We start from the raw sequence: 16,221 nt of genomic DNA on the forward strand, positions 1-16,221 counted from the left end.
AGTTCTGACCAATGATGTCAAGAAAGGCAGTAAGTTTAACTCTGCATTGACAGCAGGGATTTTGGCGTCTGACTCCTGGTTCCGCCGACCCGGCTGCAACCCTGGATAATTTACTTAACCTTTCTGGGCCCATTTCCTCTTTTGTAAAATGGGGATGATAAAGGACTCTGTCTCACAGTGTTGGTATCGGGTTAAAGAAGAACACACATCCCGCCGTGTCTGCACACCTTAAGGTCAGCATCTGGGCGCAGGAGTGATCAACCATCATGTGTTTAAAGACCCAGAGCACTGAGAGAATCCTCGACATCAACTTCTGCCACCCACTCGCCCAGGAGCTCGCTGCCTGCCCCAGAGGCCACTTCTCCTGTGAACGGCGCTGTCCGCACAGCCTCCACTCCAATGCGCCTCCACAGCGCCCTTCTGGGGTCCCGCAAGCCCTGCTCCCTCTTCCACTGCGGTGACCGGGGAAAGAGCGGCGCGGTCCGCGGGCCCCCTCGCTCTTACCTCCTGCAGCGCCTTCCAGTTTTGGGAAAAGTCTTCCGGTGCCTTTGGAGGCCGCACCGCGACGCCTCCGGCGTCGTTTCCCGGCTTCTCGCCTACTTCTCGCGCTTTGTTCTTCCAGAATCTTTTCTTCTTCCTCTTCTTCTTCCGAGTCGGCTTCTTGACGAGCCCCGGCCCAGGCGCGGGGTCGACCGCGGCGCGCCTGGGGGTCAGCGGCGTCGCCTTCGCCATCCCGGCCTCGTCCCTGGTCCCTGGGCCCGTTCACGGCGCCTCGCCGCGGCCCCGGAGCTGGGCTCTGCCCGCCGAGCACAGGCCCCAGCCAGCCCTCGACTCGCCCGCTGGGGGGACACCCGCGCCCGGGACCCCGGAAGCGACCCCGCGCGCGCCTCGGCACGTGCGCCCCGATCCCCGGAAGTGCTCTTCTTTCCCCGACCGGCTGGAAACCTCGCCTTCGCATCTGGTTCCGGACGAGCGGAAGGAGGGCGGAGCTCTTCGCCCCCAGAGGAAAGGGGCGGCCACCTCGTCGAGCGGCCTCCGCGGTCGGCGACCTAGGGTCGGACTAGGGGGATCCCGGGATCTCGCCAAGAGCGGAGATGGTGCCGAGACGCGAGCGCCGGAAGGGCACGGGGGGCCGCCGTCGCTGTAGCACCGCGGCCGTGCCGGCGGAGCGCAGGGCGCGGACGGCCGCAAGGGGGCGCCGGGCCGCCGGGCCGGGCGCGATCGGCGTGGCCCGGAGGGCGCGCGGGTCCCGGGCGCCCCGGCCCAGCCTCCCCGGCTCTGGGGGCCCGCCTTCCCCAGGCAGCGGGGAACGGAGGCCCGGGGGCGCGAAGGAGGAACCAGGGTGCACAGAGCTATCGGGCTGCAAAGGCGCTTCAACGACATCCAGTAACAGCAGGAGAGGACTGTGACAGCGCCGTGCAAGGTTTCATTTTGCGGCAACAGCAATGAACGGCTGGCCCGCGGGCCTGGCCCTGCCGGTACCCTGATAAACACCACCCGCGAGGCGCCCGCTCCAGCCTCCATGAGTGAGTGGGGCTTTCAGGGAAATACAGGTCATAGTCTGGATAGCAGTAACTACTACGAAGATGATAAATGAGACGCCGTGGTGGACACTGAGGAGGCGCAAGGCTGCCAAACAAAATGCGGGACGCCCAGAGAAACGGGACTTTCAGATAAAGAGTAATTATTACTATAAGTATGCCCCATATAGTAGCTGCAATGTTTGGGTTATACTTAAAACACCAAAGGAAAAAATTTATCCATTGTTTATTGCAAAATTAAAATTTCACTGCTGTCCCGATTTCTGTTTCCTAAGTGTGGCCCGCCAGGTACACTTAGATGATACCACGAGGGAGGTGACATTTGAAGTGAAACTTGAATGTGAACCACAGGCAGAGGGAATAGCAAAGCAGTGGATGTGTTTGAGGGACAGAAAGCCGCCTGGTAGGGGTCAAGGTCTGTGAGCACCGAGGGGAGGGCAGGAGATGCAGGCAGTGGTCCGGGCCGGGCCGAGTCGGACTGGGGCTGGACCGGGGCTGGACCATGGATGACAGAGCCTCAGAGGTTCAAGACTTTCTTTTTTTTAATGTTTCAATTTTTTCATTTTATTTTTTTATTGAACTACCATGAGTTACGCTGTGTCAATCTCTGGTGTACAACACAATGTCCCAGTTCTGCATATACATACGTATGTTCATTTTCATATTCTTTTTCATTAAAGGTTGTTACAAGATATTGAACACAGTTCCCTGTGCTATACAGCAGAAACTTTTTAAAAAATGTATTTTTATGTATAGTGGCTAACATTTGTAAATCTCACTCCCAAATTTATTCCTTCCCACTCCCTTTCCCCAGTAACCATAAGATTGTTTACTATGTCTGCAAGTTTGTTTCTGTTTTGTAGATGAGTTCATAGTGTCCTTTTTCAGGACATTTTATTCTAAGGAGAAAGGGGGAGCTATCGATTGTTTTGAGGCTGGGGAGTTCTCAGATGGGATGGGAAGGGGGAGTGAGAGAGCGAGCAGGGAGTTAGGGGCCCAGTCCAGATGCCCAGGCCAGCGACGAGGCCACCAGGATGCAGGCAGTGTGCCAGTTTGGGTCTCTGGGAAGCAGCCACAGAGACAGAGTTAGGAATGCGCAACATTAATCGGGGCAGGATAAAGGGGACATGCAGGCAGGGCTGGGACTCAAACCACAGACAGGCCTGACAGGAAAGTAGACCAGCGCAGCTGGATGGGTGGGTGTGTCCTTCCTGGTAGCAGAGGATGGGGGTGGCGGGGCAGGCAGGAGACCAGGGGTGACCCTCTGTCAGCCATCAGCTAAGTTGGAAGAGGCGTCCTGGAGATGGGAGGGAGTGTCGGTAGTGCTTCAGAGAGTCCAGAGAGTGTGCCAGAGAACCTTCCAGAAAGTGGAGTGGACTGCATGCTGAGTGTAGCCTGGGGCCACCAGCCTGGCTCTGTGGGTGGCCGTCGGCAGCAGGCACAGACCAGGCAGTAGCTGAGGAAGGGAACGAGGACAGGAGAGTGGGGACAGGTCATGGTAGGCAGGGCTGTCTGCAGAGAGCAGGTATGCAGGTGCCTCAGACAAGGGGAGCCACGGAGGACGCAGGACTGAATCCATCCCCCCAGCCACGGTCCCAGGTGCAGGGCCGGTCAGGCCCGGCCCAGCCAGCAAGGGCGGAGCCGGCAGGCAGCCCAGCCCCCCACCCCCACCCCCGGCCCCAGCCCTGGGAAGAAGCTCCTAAGAGTAAACACAGGCTAATCCTCCAGCCCAGCGGGGTCTGTCACATTCCACACCGCCTGGACTTCAGTCACCACAGCTCTCCCTCCCTGGGCCGGCAGGAGGGCCGGCAGGCTTTCCCGAGGATGAGGGCGCGTGAGCTTCGCCTCCTGGGGAGATGCGCGCGGGGAATTCTCACTTCTGTGCTCTTCCTCCTGGGCTGCTGGGGCCTCTCCGATTTCCAGCAGGTGGGTGGTCCTGGAGGAGCGGTGGTGCCGGGGGAGCCTGAGCACTGGGAATTAGTCACAGCTCTACTGGGTGCCGAGGGCAGATCCCCTAGAGAGAGGGGGCAGAGTGGGAGGAATCGGAACTTGAGGTTCAGGGGACGAAGTGTGCTCCCTGGAGAAGAAGTTGGCCTCTCGGTACCGTCTGTCCGGCTGGTGAAGGGCACACGCTGTCCATGCCAGGGTGAGTGGCTCTCATCCGCCTCTCCATCCTGCGGCCCCTTCTCTCTGCCTCTCCCCTCTATGCCTGCCCCGTGCCTAGCCCCCTCCCACCTCCCTCCCCTCATTCATCCTCTCTGTTCCACAGCGATTTCTTCAGGCTTTGGAGCCAGAGGAGGTGATGGCTTACTTTGGCCCTGCCGCTACCTCCGAAGGTACTAGTCCTGGAGTCTTCGTAGCCTGGGGAGTTTCTCGGGGCCTGCGGGGGTGCCGTTGAGTCAGGGGTCTCGGCTTTGTGGTGGCTGGGCTGGGAGGCGGTCAGAGCCCCTGCGGTCACCCCTGTTAATTAACTCCACTACTTCCTGCCAAGTCGATAAAAACGGGTCTGCGTGTTCTGGGCCGAGCGCGGGTTCTGACCCCAGGGTTCTGCTCGGCGTCTGGAGATGGCCGCTAATTAGCCAGCCCTTCCACGCCTGGGCCCCCCGGGCTGACTGATTGTCAGCAGCTCTTGCGGTCGCTGGCCGTGGATGTAAACATTTATCCCTTCTGTGACGGCAACTCGCGCGCTGGGTCAAGCTCCAGCCACACACAGCCTTTCTGCACTCGTTGCTCGTGGGCTGTGTCTGTGGACTTCTCGGGGTGCTGGCCCCCTTTCCAAGTAGGGCTGTTGGTGACTTTGATCCAAAAGCTGGTGGGCACCAGGGGCAGAGTGGGCTAGTGGTCAGGGTGGGGCAAAATAGCGATGTCCAGTTGTGACTGACTTCTCTGTGGCCTGGGTCGGGTACAGCCTGGCCAGTGCCCGGGGCCGTGCCGGAGGGCCGGGGTGGGAGGCGGTTAACTGTGGTCTGGGGGCCGGGAGCTTGAGTGTCTCATACTGCAGCTCCCTGGAGGGTCAGGAGACCACAGCCTAGGGCCCCCATGGCCGCTGGGGGCTGCACTGGGGTGAGGAGACGGTGGACCAGGACGGTGGGGCTGGTCCTGGGCTCCTGTTTTCCACTGAGGCCATGCTTGCTCCGCTTCCCCTGCCGGGCCTCAGGGCTTCACTCATGAGACATATGTTCCAAGGCTGGCCTGGCCCCGCAGCATCGAGCTGCCCCTTGCCTGAGCTGGAGAAGCGGGATGTGAACCTGGGATCCTGGGCTCCTGGGCTCCTGGGCTCCAGGGCTCCAGGGCTCCAGGCCAGCGTGCCTCCCCACTGATTCTCTCCAAAGGGAAGAACTCTGGGCCCCTCCCCAGAGCACGAGGGCCCGGACGGCTGACCGGTGAGTGAGGGGTTTCCTGTCTCCCGCAGTGCCCCAGTTCGACGTGGCCCCGCTCACCTGTGTCTGTGAAGAAGAGGATGGGGACAGGCAGGGAGGAGCACCCTGCGGGCCCCCACGCTGCTCCCTGCCAGCCCTGGGACAGCTCTTCTCCTTCTCCTTCCGGCCCCGGATGGGCCTCCTCGCTGCCTCCTTCACCAGCGAGCGTGTGGTGAACGCCTCCCTCCGGCTGCTCAGGGGGCCCCCCCACCCCTGCTTCACGGGAGGCCGCACCTTGCTGCCCTTGGGCGCAGCAGCCAGGCTCACCTACTGCTCGGGCCGTGTGGTGAGTGGGCGCCCCGGCCGGCATCGGGGAGAGGATGTGGCTGGTGGGACCCCGTGGTGCATACATGCCCCCCCAGCCCCCACCGCACAGCCGCATGAGAGAGCAGCACCACGTAGCTCTTAGCCTGCCGTCAGACCCCTCGGGGGCCTGTTCCAGGGAGGCCCAGAAAAGCCAGCTGAGTCTTCCCAGGCCCCTAGCTAGCAGGTGGCTGAGCTGGGGACAAGGACCTTGGCCCATCACTCCACCGGACCTCAGCGTCGGCACCAAGAGATGGGGAAGACAGCACCTGCCTCGTGGGTAGCTGTGAGGACTGGTGTCACACATTGTCACGGGGGGCCACTCAGTGAGCCAGAGCCATTTATGTCATTACACACCCCCGTACCCTGAGCCCTGGGTCAAGACAGATGCCATTCAGGGTCCATCTGCTGTTCTTTGGCACAGGCCTAGCCAGTCCCTCAAGACCCCTCCTTTCCTGCACCTGTGGGGCCTGCCGGGGTCTTCACCAGGCCCTGCAGACGGCGGCCTGGAGGCCGTGTGCATGCCGGGAAGTGGGAATGTGGCAGTGGGGGCTGGCAGCAGGGGACAGGCAGTGAGCACCGCCCAAGAGGGCTTGGGTCCCACGTCATCCCCCACAGATGGGCTCCTCGACCCTGGACTTGGAGAGGGCTCAGGGCCAGTCCATGCCCGGTGCTGGGATGGCCCAGAGAGGCTCCCCTGTAGCGGGCGGGGAGGGGGCTGTGTGCACCAGGCTGCTCTCTCCTCTCCAGGAGGGTGACATCGTGGTGGGTGGAGACAGGCTCTACATCCAGCCATTGAAGAGGCAGCACCGGGAGCTGGTGCCACCCTGGGGCGGTGCTCAGCCCCACCTGATCCACAGGTCCAACCCCACGGTGCACCCGGCCCTTGTGGTTCCAGGTACAGCTCCTGGGAGAGGGAAGGCGGAGCTGCTGGCAGGGACAGCCTCAAGGGGCCCAGGGGCACCAGCTCTCCTGATGCCTGGGGGCTGCGCAAAACGCCCCCCAACTCCACAAGCCACCTTCTTTAGCATGCAGGGGAGTGCCGGCTCGCGGGGCCACCAGCCGTGCCCCAGACCGTCTTTGTGGTGGACAGGTAGACCTCCCACCTCTGAACAGCCTGTCACAGTTTACAGAGCACTTCACAGATGTGCGCCCTGGAGCCTCGGGGCCTAGGTCAGCGTTACTGACAGTCCCAGTGCTGCAGATGGGAGCCCTGAGGCCCAGAGACGGGAAGTGGCCGCTGCAGGCCCACACGACGCCTCCAGGGCACAGCTCTGCCGCCCCCCAGGCCCGCGCATGCACTTCCCTAGCTGCGTCCAGGTGCCTTGCAGGGGGGTGTCCTGGGCTTTTCTTGCCATCTTGGGGTGACCCTGTTCTCCAGTGTGTGCCCAGGTGGGGCTCTGGGGTGACCAGAAGGACATGAGGGCACACGCCAGCTCCCCCCTGGGCCTTGCACTGCCCTGAAATGCCCAGTCAGCAGTGGGATCTCGGCCCATGCAGTGAAATGAAGTGTCTTCACCTAGAAGGCCGTCCTCCCAACACCCAGCCGCCTCTCTCCCATGAGCCAGCCGGCCGTCAGCTCTGACAGTCACAACACCAGTGATATGCGAGAGCCTGGGGCCCTCATCCCCTGTTAGAATTTACTCCTGAGGGGTCGGGAGGCCAGGATGTCCTAGCTCAGCTCGTGGGTGGCTGAGGGGGCAAGTCCGTGGGCGCCGAGACACCAGCTCCGGGGGGCGGGCGGAGCTGCTGCCTGTCTCCGGGTGCCAGGAGGCAGGCGCTGTCCCAGAGGAGGCGGAGGGGCGGGCCCACGACTCCCTCCTCCCTACGGGAAGCGGCCCACACGGGGCTCCCAACGCTGTGTGTCTGAGCCCAGGGCTCGGTGAGGTGGGCCAGCCCTGCGTGTGGCCAGGAGAGGCCTGGTGGTGGGGGCTGTGGGGTCGGGAGGGCAGCTGACCGGGTGGCCTTGGCCATGTTCCACCTGCTTGCTAGGACCCTCGCTCTCGGCCCTGCCTCCTTCCTCGCCAGGCTGCCCTCCGGCCCCTCGCCTCTGGAGACGGGCTGCTCGGAGTGTCCTGTACCTGGAGCTGCTGGTGGCCGTGGGCCCCGACGTCCACGCGGTTCACGGGGAGGACACGGAGCGCTACGTCCTCACCAACCTCAACATGGTGGGTGCCCGCGTGGGGAGCAGGCTCGTGGGCGGTGTTGACCCAGGGAGCGGACACAGTGTCGCACGCCTGGCGCTGCGCGAAACATCAGTGGGCCAGCTTATTGGGTGGGCTGAACTCGGTATAACCCTGAGGCCGGGGTCATGTTTGGGGCTCAGGGCCCTGGAGCAGGGAGGAGTGCAGCATGTTCTCACCTCCCCTGCCCCCCAGGGAGCACACCCCACAACCCCTTCACCCGGGGACACTCAAGCCTGGCCTCTCCCCCAGTGTCCCTTCGATCCATGGGCATCTTAGCAGGTACAGCCCTGGCAGCCAGTGGGGCTGCCACCCCTAGGTGGTCCCGACTTTTGGACAAGCTGCCTCAAGTCCAGGGTGAACCCGCTTCGGTTTCTACCTGCAAACCCTGCAAATGGAAAATGTCCCCGCTGAGACTTCTGTTTTCCCCACATTTGGTGCAGTTTTATTCACAGACTCCAGACACCCAGGCTGGGCCTGGCACAGAGGGTGTGGATCTTTTTTTTTAAATTTCTTTTCTTTAATTTTGTTTTTTATCGAAGTATAGTTGATTTACAATGTTAGTTTCAGGTGTACGACAAAGTGATTCATTTATACATACACGTATATATTTTTTCAGATTCTTAAAAAAAGTTTTAAAAATTTATTATTATTTTTATTTTGGAGGGGAGAGATGATTAGATTTACTTATTTACTTACTTAATGGAGGTGCTGGGAATTGAACCCAGGACCTCGTGCCTGCTAAGCACATGCTCTACCACTGAGCTGTACGCTCCCCCCCTCTATTTTTTCAGATTCTTTTACATTGTATGTTATTACAAGGAATTGAGTGTAGTTCCCCGTGCTGTACAGTAGGTCCTTTCCCTCTAAGTCATTTGAAAGCTATTATTTTCAAGCTCTGGGGGTCACCCCCACCTCTAACATGCTGAAATTCAGTAATCAAACCATGCTCCCTCGGTCATTTGACGTCTTCTGGGGACTGAGGACGGCCAGGTGGTAGGTTGCAGGCTGGCTCCTGCCCAGATGGTGCCGGTCTTGGTAGTGGCCAGTGTCGTGACTGGATGCCCGCCTGGTGCCAGCTGCATTGTCCCTAAGTCTCCCGACACCCATGGAAGTCTTTCTCTCCATCTTACTGATGAGACACCTGGGATCCTGAGGTCAGTTAGCAGTACCCTGAGCTCATAGGTAGGGAGCTGGGAGCCTGGGTTAAGATGCAGGTCGGCTGAGGCTGGTGGTGGCCCACCCACATGTGTCACCTGTCCTGCCTGCCCTTCCACAGGGGTCAGAGCTGCTGAGGGACCCATCCCTGGGGGCTCAGTTCCAAGTGCACCTGGTGAAGATGGTCATACTGACGCAGCCGGAGGTAGGCACTGGGCTGGATGCTCACTGGAAAACCTGTTTCTGCCCTCTTTAACCTCTGCCCGCGGATGCCCATAGAACAGCAGGGGTGACAGCAGGGCTGCCCACCAGCCAGACCTGGACCGGAATTCCAGCTCTGCTGAGCCTCAGTCTCCTCATCTGCAACATGGGACAGTAACAGGGTTGTTATGAGGACTGACTGAGATGCCAACACTGGGCAGTAGCCTGCCTGGTGCGGGTCCCCTAAACCTGCAGTCTATTATTGGCTCCCCAGGATGCTCCGAATATCACAGCCAACATCACCGCATCACTGCTGAGCGTCTGTGAGTGGAGCAGGACCATCAACCCCGAGGATGACACGGATCCCAGTCATGCTGACCTGGTCCTCTACATCACCAGGTAGCCAAGCTCCCTGATGGCGTGCCAGCCTGCCTGGGCACTGCTCCCACGCTCTGCAAAGGTGGCCCGGCAGCGGGCTGGCACTTCAGCACCACCCAGCTGTCTGTTCTCTCTTCCTGAGGTTTGACCTGGAATTGCCTGATGGTAACCGACAGGTTCGGGGGGTCACCCAGCTGGGGGGCGCCTGCTCCTCTTCCTGGAACTGCCTGATCACTGAGGATACTGGCTTCGACCTGGGGGTCACCATTGCCCATGAGATTGGGCACAGGTAAGAGGCTGCACCCACTGTCCCCAAGCTCTGGCCAAAGACCTGACCTGGGCCCCCAGGAGGGGAGGTCATGCTGGTGGTGGGCCCCCTGGGAGCCTGCTGGAAGGAGCCTGTACTCTTGACTCCAGTGAACTAGGGAAGGTGGGGGGCAAGGGCTGGGAAATCTGATACGTCTTCCTTACCAAATGATTAAAAGGAAAAAACCTTTTTTCAGAAAAAATAAGAAAAATACACTTAGTAGCTAGGCAGAATTTTTTTTTTGTAGGAAATTCAGGTAAACAAAAAGCAGGCTGTAAAACATTATCTCAGATCCCACCACTTAGAGATAACATCCATCTTTTCTTTACACAGAAATACAGAACTTTTTATTTGGAAAATTGGGATTGGGTTACACATGGGTTAGTTGCCTTTTTATGTGACAATATATCCCAAACATTTCTCCCAGGTCTTTTACAATATATTTTAATTTTTTGTATGCACCATCATTTACTTAAGTATCCCCTATTGTTAGGTCATTAAGTTGTTTCCAGACTTTTCCTGGTATGAACAGAATACATCCTGTGGGCAAACTTTGCCCCTATCCGTTATTTACCTAGAGTGGTGGGTTTCTTTTGTTGCGGAAGAAAGGTGTTACAGTTCAGTTGTGACAGCAACCCGGATCCGGGAGAGAAACAAAGTAGCACTAGGAGAACTCGAGAACTCAAGTTTACTACACCATCGGGCCCAGAAAAGTTAACACTTCCAAGCTCTGGACCCCAGCTGTACGTTTGCACTGGGTTTTATAAGCTGCCAGTTTACACTTTGCAACGTTATATGCAAATGAGGTGTAACAAAAGTTGACTAATTAGGAACAAGCTTTGTAGAAATGGACCAATCAGGAGGGAGAGAAACAGCCAATCAGGAGTGAGCTCCATGCAAATGAAGTACTACAAATGGACCAATCAGAAGTTAGGGAAATGGACCAATCAAGAGTGAGAGAAATAACCAATCAGAAGTGAGCTCAGGGAACCAGTAGAATTTTAGAGGTAAGTAAGGCATTTCAGAGGGAAAAAGTGAGATAGAGCCTCTGGGTCAGGGAGCCGCATGGTGCTGGCAGAAGAGTAGTGGCCCTGCCTGGGGGTCCTGCTGATCTTTTTATGGGGCTTCCCACCTCATTTTCCTTTTTGATTTTTAGTCTTTTTACTATGAGTGTAATACCAGCTTGCTGTGAAAATTCAAATAGCACAGAGACTCATAAAGTCAAAAGTGAGTGTCTAACTCCCTTGCCCACCAGCCCCCACTCCCACCCCCAGGCCTTTTGGCCCCTCTAGGAGTGCTGGGGAGTTCCCGCCCCGCCTGCACGGACAAGGCTGGAGGGCTGCTACCCCCCCCCCCCGGAAGCCCACTTCTACATTCACCCCTTCCCATCGGCTTCATTTCTCCGTCACGTCACGGCTACCCATCACAATTACCCCATCTAGCTTGTTGGAGAGAACAAAAAAAAGTGTTTGAAGACAATAGGCTGAAACGTTGGCCCGAAGTCCCATCCTTTCACTTAACCGCAATACACATTCAGTGGGTGGATTTTCACTCTGGGCCACCCCAGCGTCAAGAAGGCCCAAATCCTCATGCATGAGTTTGACTGGCACATTTCTGAAGTCTATAGATACGTATTAGGCAGAAGGGGCGAGAGCCGTCTGGCTGGCCCTGCCCAGCCCTCCCACGGGCGGGAAACAGGCGGGGCTCCGCGGCCAGGTTACTGGTGGCCGGGCTGGGGAGAGGGGGCGACCTGGGTCGGCACACTCCCGCGCTGCGGCCCGACCGGCGGCCAGGCCCTGCGCGAGGGGACCCTGCCACCGCCGCCCTCAGCGCCGCGCCCCCGCAGCTTCGGCCTGGAGCACGACGGCGCGCCCGGCAGCGGCTGCGGGCCCGGCGGCCACGTGATGGCGTCCGACGGCGTGGCGCCCGCCCCCGGGGGCCTGGCGTGGTCTCCCTGCAGCCGCCGGCAGCTGCTGCGCCTGCTCAGGTAGCCGCACCCCTCGCCCCACGCCTCCCTACGCCGCCATCTCATCTCCACTTCGCGCGCACCCCTACTTCGCACCCCTGCATTCCACTCTTCCATCTGCCCCGTCGCCGCGCAACCCTGTGACCGCTCCCATCGCGTCCCCGCGCCCACCTCTCCTTGGGCTCGCCCCCGACCCCCCAGCCCCACCATTACCTCCCTGCATCTATCTACCTCTTGGTTCTCCCCGCATCGCTCCCTCCCTCCCGCCCATCCCGCCCCCGCGCCACTTGCCGAATTCTTCCCATCCCGTCCCAGTTCTCCCCTGTCCACTCCCATCCCTCCTCAGACCCATTTCTTCACCCTCCCCCACCCCTGCGTTCACCTCCCTACCTGCCCCCCTCCCCTAGGCTTGAGCCCGGTCTTAGCCTAGGATCAGGTCCGTGGGGCGCAAGGGCTGAGAACTCCCATCCCCGCCCACCCAAGCCGCCCCTCCAATCGCCCTCACCTCCCGCGCCCACTCCTCCACCCCGACGCCGCCCGGTGTCCATTCCGGGCCTGAGACGCGTCCTTGTCGCAGCGCAGGACGGGTGCGCTGCATGTGGGACCCGCCGGGGCCGCAGTCCGGGCCCGCGGGGCGCCCTCCAGAAGTGCACCCCGGCCTCTACCATGATGCGGATGAGCAGTGCCGCGTCGCCTTTGGCCCTATGGCGGTCGCGTGCACCTTCACCAGGGAGCACCTTGTGAGTCCCCCCCCCCCCCGTGGATGGTGCGCACTGCCACTCCCCATCTGCACCAGGGACTCTCTCACGCCCCCACCGCCGCTCTCATGCCCGGCTGTGTACTGTGAGCATCCACTAGGCCAGGTTGTCAGGTGCCTCTCAAAATTCTCAATTTTTGAACAAGGTCTCCTGCATTTCTCTTTTGACTTGGTGCCACGAATTATGTAGAGCCGGCCCTGGTACCATCCCTGAGCCCACAGACCTTGATCCTAAATAGGCAGTGACCAAGGGCTTCCAACCCAATGGGAGCTGGAGGGCTTCCTGGGAGAAGTGACAGCAGGAGTGTGAGCTGAGGAGGGGTGGGGGGGCGGGCACCCCAGGGCTGCACAGAACTTTGAGGCACTTTTGCCTTGGTGAGCTCCTGCCTGCATGCAACATATTGGAAATTGTATCTCAGTGTTTTTATGAAATATGTACTTTCCTGTGTGTTGTCATAAATACATATACAATACTAGTATATATTAGAACATTTAATTTGACTTAAAAGATCATTTTTTTCTTCTGATTTAAAAAAAACATGAAAACATTTTTGTGGGCTCCGGCCACTGTCCCTGTTCCTGTTGGAAAGTGAGCCACGGCCACCCTCCCCAGGCCCTGTGCCCACCGAGCTGTGTGCCATCAGTGTCACTGTGTCCTGTGGTCTGGGAGGGACAGTTAAGGCTGGACACTCTCCCAGCAGGCCCTGGTGACCCCTGAACTGGCCATCTGTCCCCCTTTTAGGACATGTGCCAGGCTCTCTCTTGCCACACAGACCCCCTGGACCAGAGCAGCTGTAGCCGCCTCCTCATTCCGCTCCTGGATGGGACAGAGTGTGGTGTGGGGAAGGTCAGCGGGAGTGAAGGAGCGTGTGACCGTGCGTGTGTGTGCATGTGTGTGCACGCTCACAGACCTGCAGCCTGGCAGCCTTCATCCTGGGGGGGAGACCAGAGGACCTTGGTGAGCCAGGGCAGGGGGCCAGGAGAGCTGCAGCAAGGAGCCCCGTGTGCGCCTGGCGCCTCGCCCCGCCCTCTACACGGCCCCAAAGACGCGCTGGGTTTTCTAGTTCACAAGACCAACAGCAACAGTCCAAAGGCGTGCTCCTGACCCTGCAGGGGGAGGGAGGTGGGGGGATCCCGGCCCCACTCTTGACCGCCTCGCTGCTCCAAGAGAGCGCGGAAGTTTCTGGAACTCCCACTCCCAGACGCGGTGTCTCATTTCCCCTCCCGGCCTGGAGGTGGGGCCTGTGCTGTCGCCCACCTCACAGAGAAGGCGCAGTTCACCCCCCCCCCCCCCGTCAGACTCCCTCTTGTGGCCTGTGGGCTGGTGGTCGGCCTTCTTCTGTTTAGCATTGGCTCCCAAGCAGGGTGGCGGACACATATGTGTATGTGGTCTTGGGGGTGCCCTGGGTGTGGGCTGTCTGTGGATGTGAGGTGACTTGAGTGTGGGGTGCCCTGGCTGTGGGGTGGCCTGGGTGCAGGACGCGGTGTGTCCTTCTCTTGCAGTGGTGCTCCAAGGGTCACTGCCGCTCCCTGGCGGAGCTGGCCCCCATTGGGGCAGTGCACGGGCACTGGTCTAGCTGGGGTCCTGCCAGTCCCTGCTCCCGCTCCTGTGGCGGAGGGGTGGTCACCAGGAGGCGGCAGTGCGACAACCCCAGGTACTGCCCAGAGGGGCACTGTGCTCTGGTCGGAGGGGGCCTGCTCCACATTCCCTGGTGGGGGTGGCGGTGAGGAGATGGGTCACCTCTCACCCCTGTGTCTTGTGCGCATTTTCAGGCCTGCCTTTGGGGGGCGTGCGTGCATAGGTGCGGACCTCCAGGCCGAGATGTGCAACACTCAGGTAGGCCTGCTTCCCTGGGCAGGGCGAGGGGGTCAGGTGGGCAGCACCGGGCCTGGAAGGGCCCAAGGACCAGGGTGGCTGTAATGTGCGTTCACACAGGGCGTTTCTGAGCATGAAAGTAGCACTGTTAATACCTACGCTGGGGCCGTAGTGCATACACCAGGACCCCAGGTGTCCTGAAAGCGGCCACCCCAAAGTGACCCCCTCCCTCCCACGATGTCCTCCAGGGCGCTGAGTGGGAGAGCGGGCTGTGCGTCTCTGCAGGGAAAACACCCCTCTTCCCTGGCAGCGCAGGGCACCACTGCGAGAGCACAGGTGCTTCTGTTACAAATCGAGGGGAATTTCACATCTTAGGTTGTGCAGCTCAGGGGCATTTAGCACATTCACAATATTGCACAACCCCTACCTCAATCTAGTCCCACACCATTTCCATCCCCCCAAAGTAGCACCCAGGACCCACTAAGCGGTCACCGCTGTTCCCCCTCCCCCCAGTTCCTGCCCACCACCAACCCACCTTCTGTCTCTGGACTGATCTACTCTGGACATCTGGTATAAGTGGAATCATGTGCTGTGGCTTTTGGTGTCCGGCTTTTTTCCCTCAGCATGACGGTTTCAAGGTTTAGCCATGTCCTGTGTGTCAGAACTCCATGCCTCTTCATGGCTGAATACTATTCCATCGTGTGGATGGACCGCATTTTGTTCACCCATCCATCTGTTGTCCGTACACCCGTTCTTCTAGGCCGTGTCCATCTTTGGTTGTTGTGAATAGTGCTGCTAAGAATATGTGTGTACGTGGGGTTTTTTTGAGTACTAGCTTTTGAGTCTTGGATGCACAGCTAAAGTGAATTGCTGGATCACGTGGTAATTCTATGTTCAGCTCTTGGAGGAACCTCCAGGCCATTTCCCACAGCCTCTGAGCTACTTGGCATTCCCACCGGCGATGTGCGGGGTTCTCATCTCTCCGCATCCTCTCCGGCACTTCCCTGTTTTCCACACGGCCGTCCAGTGGGTGTGAAGGGGTGGAATGATTCCTCTGGCGCTGAGTTAAGATTTGCACATGACGAGACCCTCCCTCCCTGCTTTCTGCAGGGGGACACCCAAGGCGTCCCCAGACCGAGGGTGGAGTCTCTGCCTGGGAGGGGGGTGGGCAGGCCTGCGGGGGGCAGCCGCGGTCCGGCACCTGCTCAGCAGGGCTGCTCTGACTCTTCTCCTCAGACCCCAGTGCAAGACCCAGGATGCCTTGGCCTTGGTTGGCACTGCAGGTCTTGGCAGAAGCCCCTTTGCTCTCAACTCCTAACACTTTCCCAGTTACCTGCCTCTAGAGGTGCAGACGTGGGGACTAAATGTCATTGGCCCCGTCTGCTGAGGTTCAAGCCTCCCACCAGCGGGCTCTTTGCTCCACTCTCCTGTGTCATGGAGGGTAGGTTCTGCCCTGCCCTGCATCCTTACAAGTCCCCGTGGAACTCTCTCAACAGCAGAGAAAGGCTCTCGACACCCCCCCTCACAGAGCAGGGAACTGAGGTGCAGTCAGAAGCTGAGCTCACGCCGATGGCTTGACCCGCGTGCAGCAGGGGTCTTTGCTGCGTCCCAGGCACAAGGGCCCCCTGCCTGAGCCCCCCACCCCGGGCCCCGGCCCCTCTCGTGTCCATCCTCTGCCTCCTCCCCGCTCCAGGCCTGCGAGAAGACCCAGCTGGAGTTCATGTCCGAGCAGTGCTCACAGACCGACGGGAAGCCGCTCTACCTCTCCCCAGGCAGCCCCTCCTTCTACCGCTGGGGCGCCGCCGTGCAGTACAGTCAAGGTGGGGCCTGGAGGGTGCTGGGCGGGGCCAGGCCCGTCGCCCTGGGGTGGGCAGAGCCGCCGCGGCCCGGCCCACCATCTCTCTGATGCTGCTGAGAGCAGGCTCTGTGTAGACACACCGCGCGTGCCATCCGGGCTCGGCTGCTTGCTACATTGCCTGGCAACGACTCGTCACCTCTGAGTCCATTTCCCCATCTGTAAAATGGAGATAAGGGGGTTATCTCCCTGCTGGGGTTGCTGGAGGGAGCCAGTGAGGCGAAGCAGGGGAGGCCCTGAGCGTGTTCCTGAGCGTGTTCCTGGCCTGTAATTCAAGAGCATTTATTACATCACGATACGATTACTGCCTCAGGAGGCCAGATGGGTAGAAGACGGA

General features: G+C 59.7%; 2 protein-coding genes across 7 annotated transcripts in view; one reads left to right on the top strand and one right to left on the bottom strand.

The window, feature by feature from the left end:
• REXO4 (REX4 homolog, 3'-5' exonuclease) overlaps window positions 1-928 on the bottom strand; it is a 7,858-nt gene extending 6,930 nt beyond the window's left edge. The window contains exons 1-2 of one of the 3 annotated variants that reach the window (XM_031675844.2): window positions 463-928; window positions 373-376 (exon numbers count right to left, since the gene is read on the bottom strand). In XM_031675844.2, coding sequence (XP_031531704.1) covers window positions 373-376; window positions 463-732 — 274 coding nt within the window. In that variant the 5' untranslated portion in view covers window positions 733-928. The remainder of the gene's footprint in view (window positions 1-372; window positions 377-462) is intronic. The other 2 variants (XM_006217510.4, XM_072960486.1) reach the window with 2 other exon arrangements.
• A 651-nt stretch (window positions 929-1,579) lies between these two features.
• The window catches only part of ADAMTS13 (ADAM metallopeptidase with thrombospondin type 1 motif 13), a 30,841-nt gene continuing 16,199 nt past the window's right edge, over window positions 1,580-16,221 (top strand). For 3 of the 4 annotated variants that reach the window (XM_072960473.1, XM_072960471.1, XM_072960474.1), the window contains exons 1-14: window positions 3,237-3,467; window positions 3,811-3,877; window positions 4,954-5,246; window positions 6,014-6,161; window positions 7,256-7,431; window positions 8,726-8,809; window positions 9,080-9,204; window positions 9,326-9,472; window positions 11,337-11,477; window positions 12,034-12,196; window positions 12,956-13,060; window positions 13,717-13,868; window positions 13,987-14,050; window positions 15,723-15,849. In XM_072960473.1, the coding sequence (XP_072816574.1) occupies window positions 3,366-3,467; window positions 3,811-3,877; window positions 4,954-5,246; window positions 6,014-6,161; window positions 7,256-7,431; window positions 8,726-8,809; window positions 9,080-9,204; window positions 9,326-9,472; window positions 11,337-11,477; window positions 12,034-12,196; window positions 12,956-13,060; window positions 13,717-13,868; window positions 13,987-14,050; window positions 15,723-15,849 (1,894 nt within the window). In that variant the 5' untranslated portion in view covers window positions 3,237-3,365. Of the gene's footprint in view, window positions 1,681-3,236; window positions 3,468-3,810; window positions 3,878-4,953; window positions 5,247-6,013; window positions 6,162-7,255; window positions 7,432-8,725; window positions 8,810-9,079; window positions 9,205-9,325; window positions 9,473-11,336; window positions 11,478-12,033; window positions 12,197-12,955; window positions 13,061-13,716; window positions 13,869-13,986; window positions 14,051-15,722; window positions 15,850-16,221 lie in introns of those variants that run through there. The other variant, XM_072960472.1, reaches the window with a different exon arrangement.

Source organism: Vicugna pacos, chromosome 4 (genome assembly GCF_048564905.1).
Source record: "Vicugna pacos chromosome 4, VicPac4, whole genome shotgun sequence".
NCBI classification, from domain to species: domain Eukaryota; kingdom Metazoa; phylum Chordata; class Mammalia; order Artiodactyla; family Camelidae; genus Vicugna; species Vicugna pacos.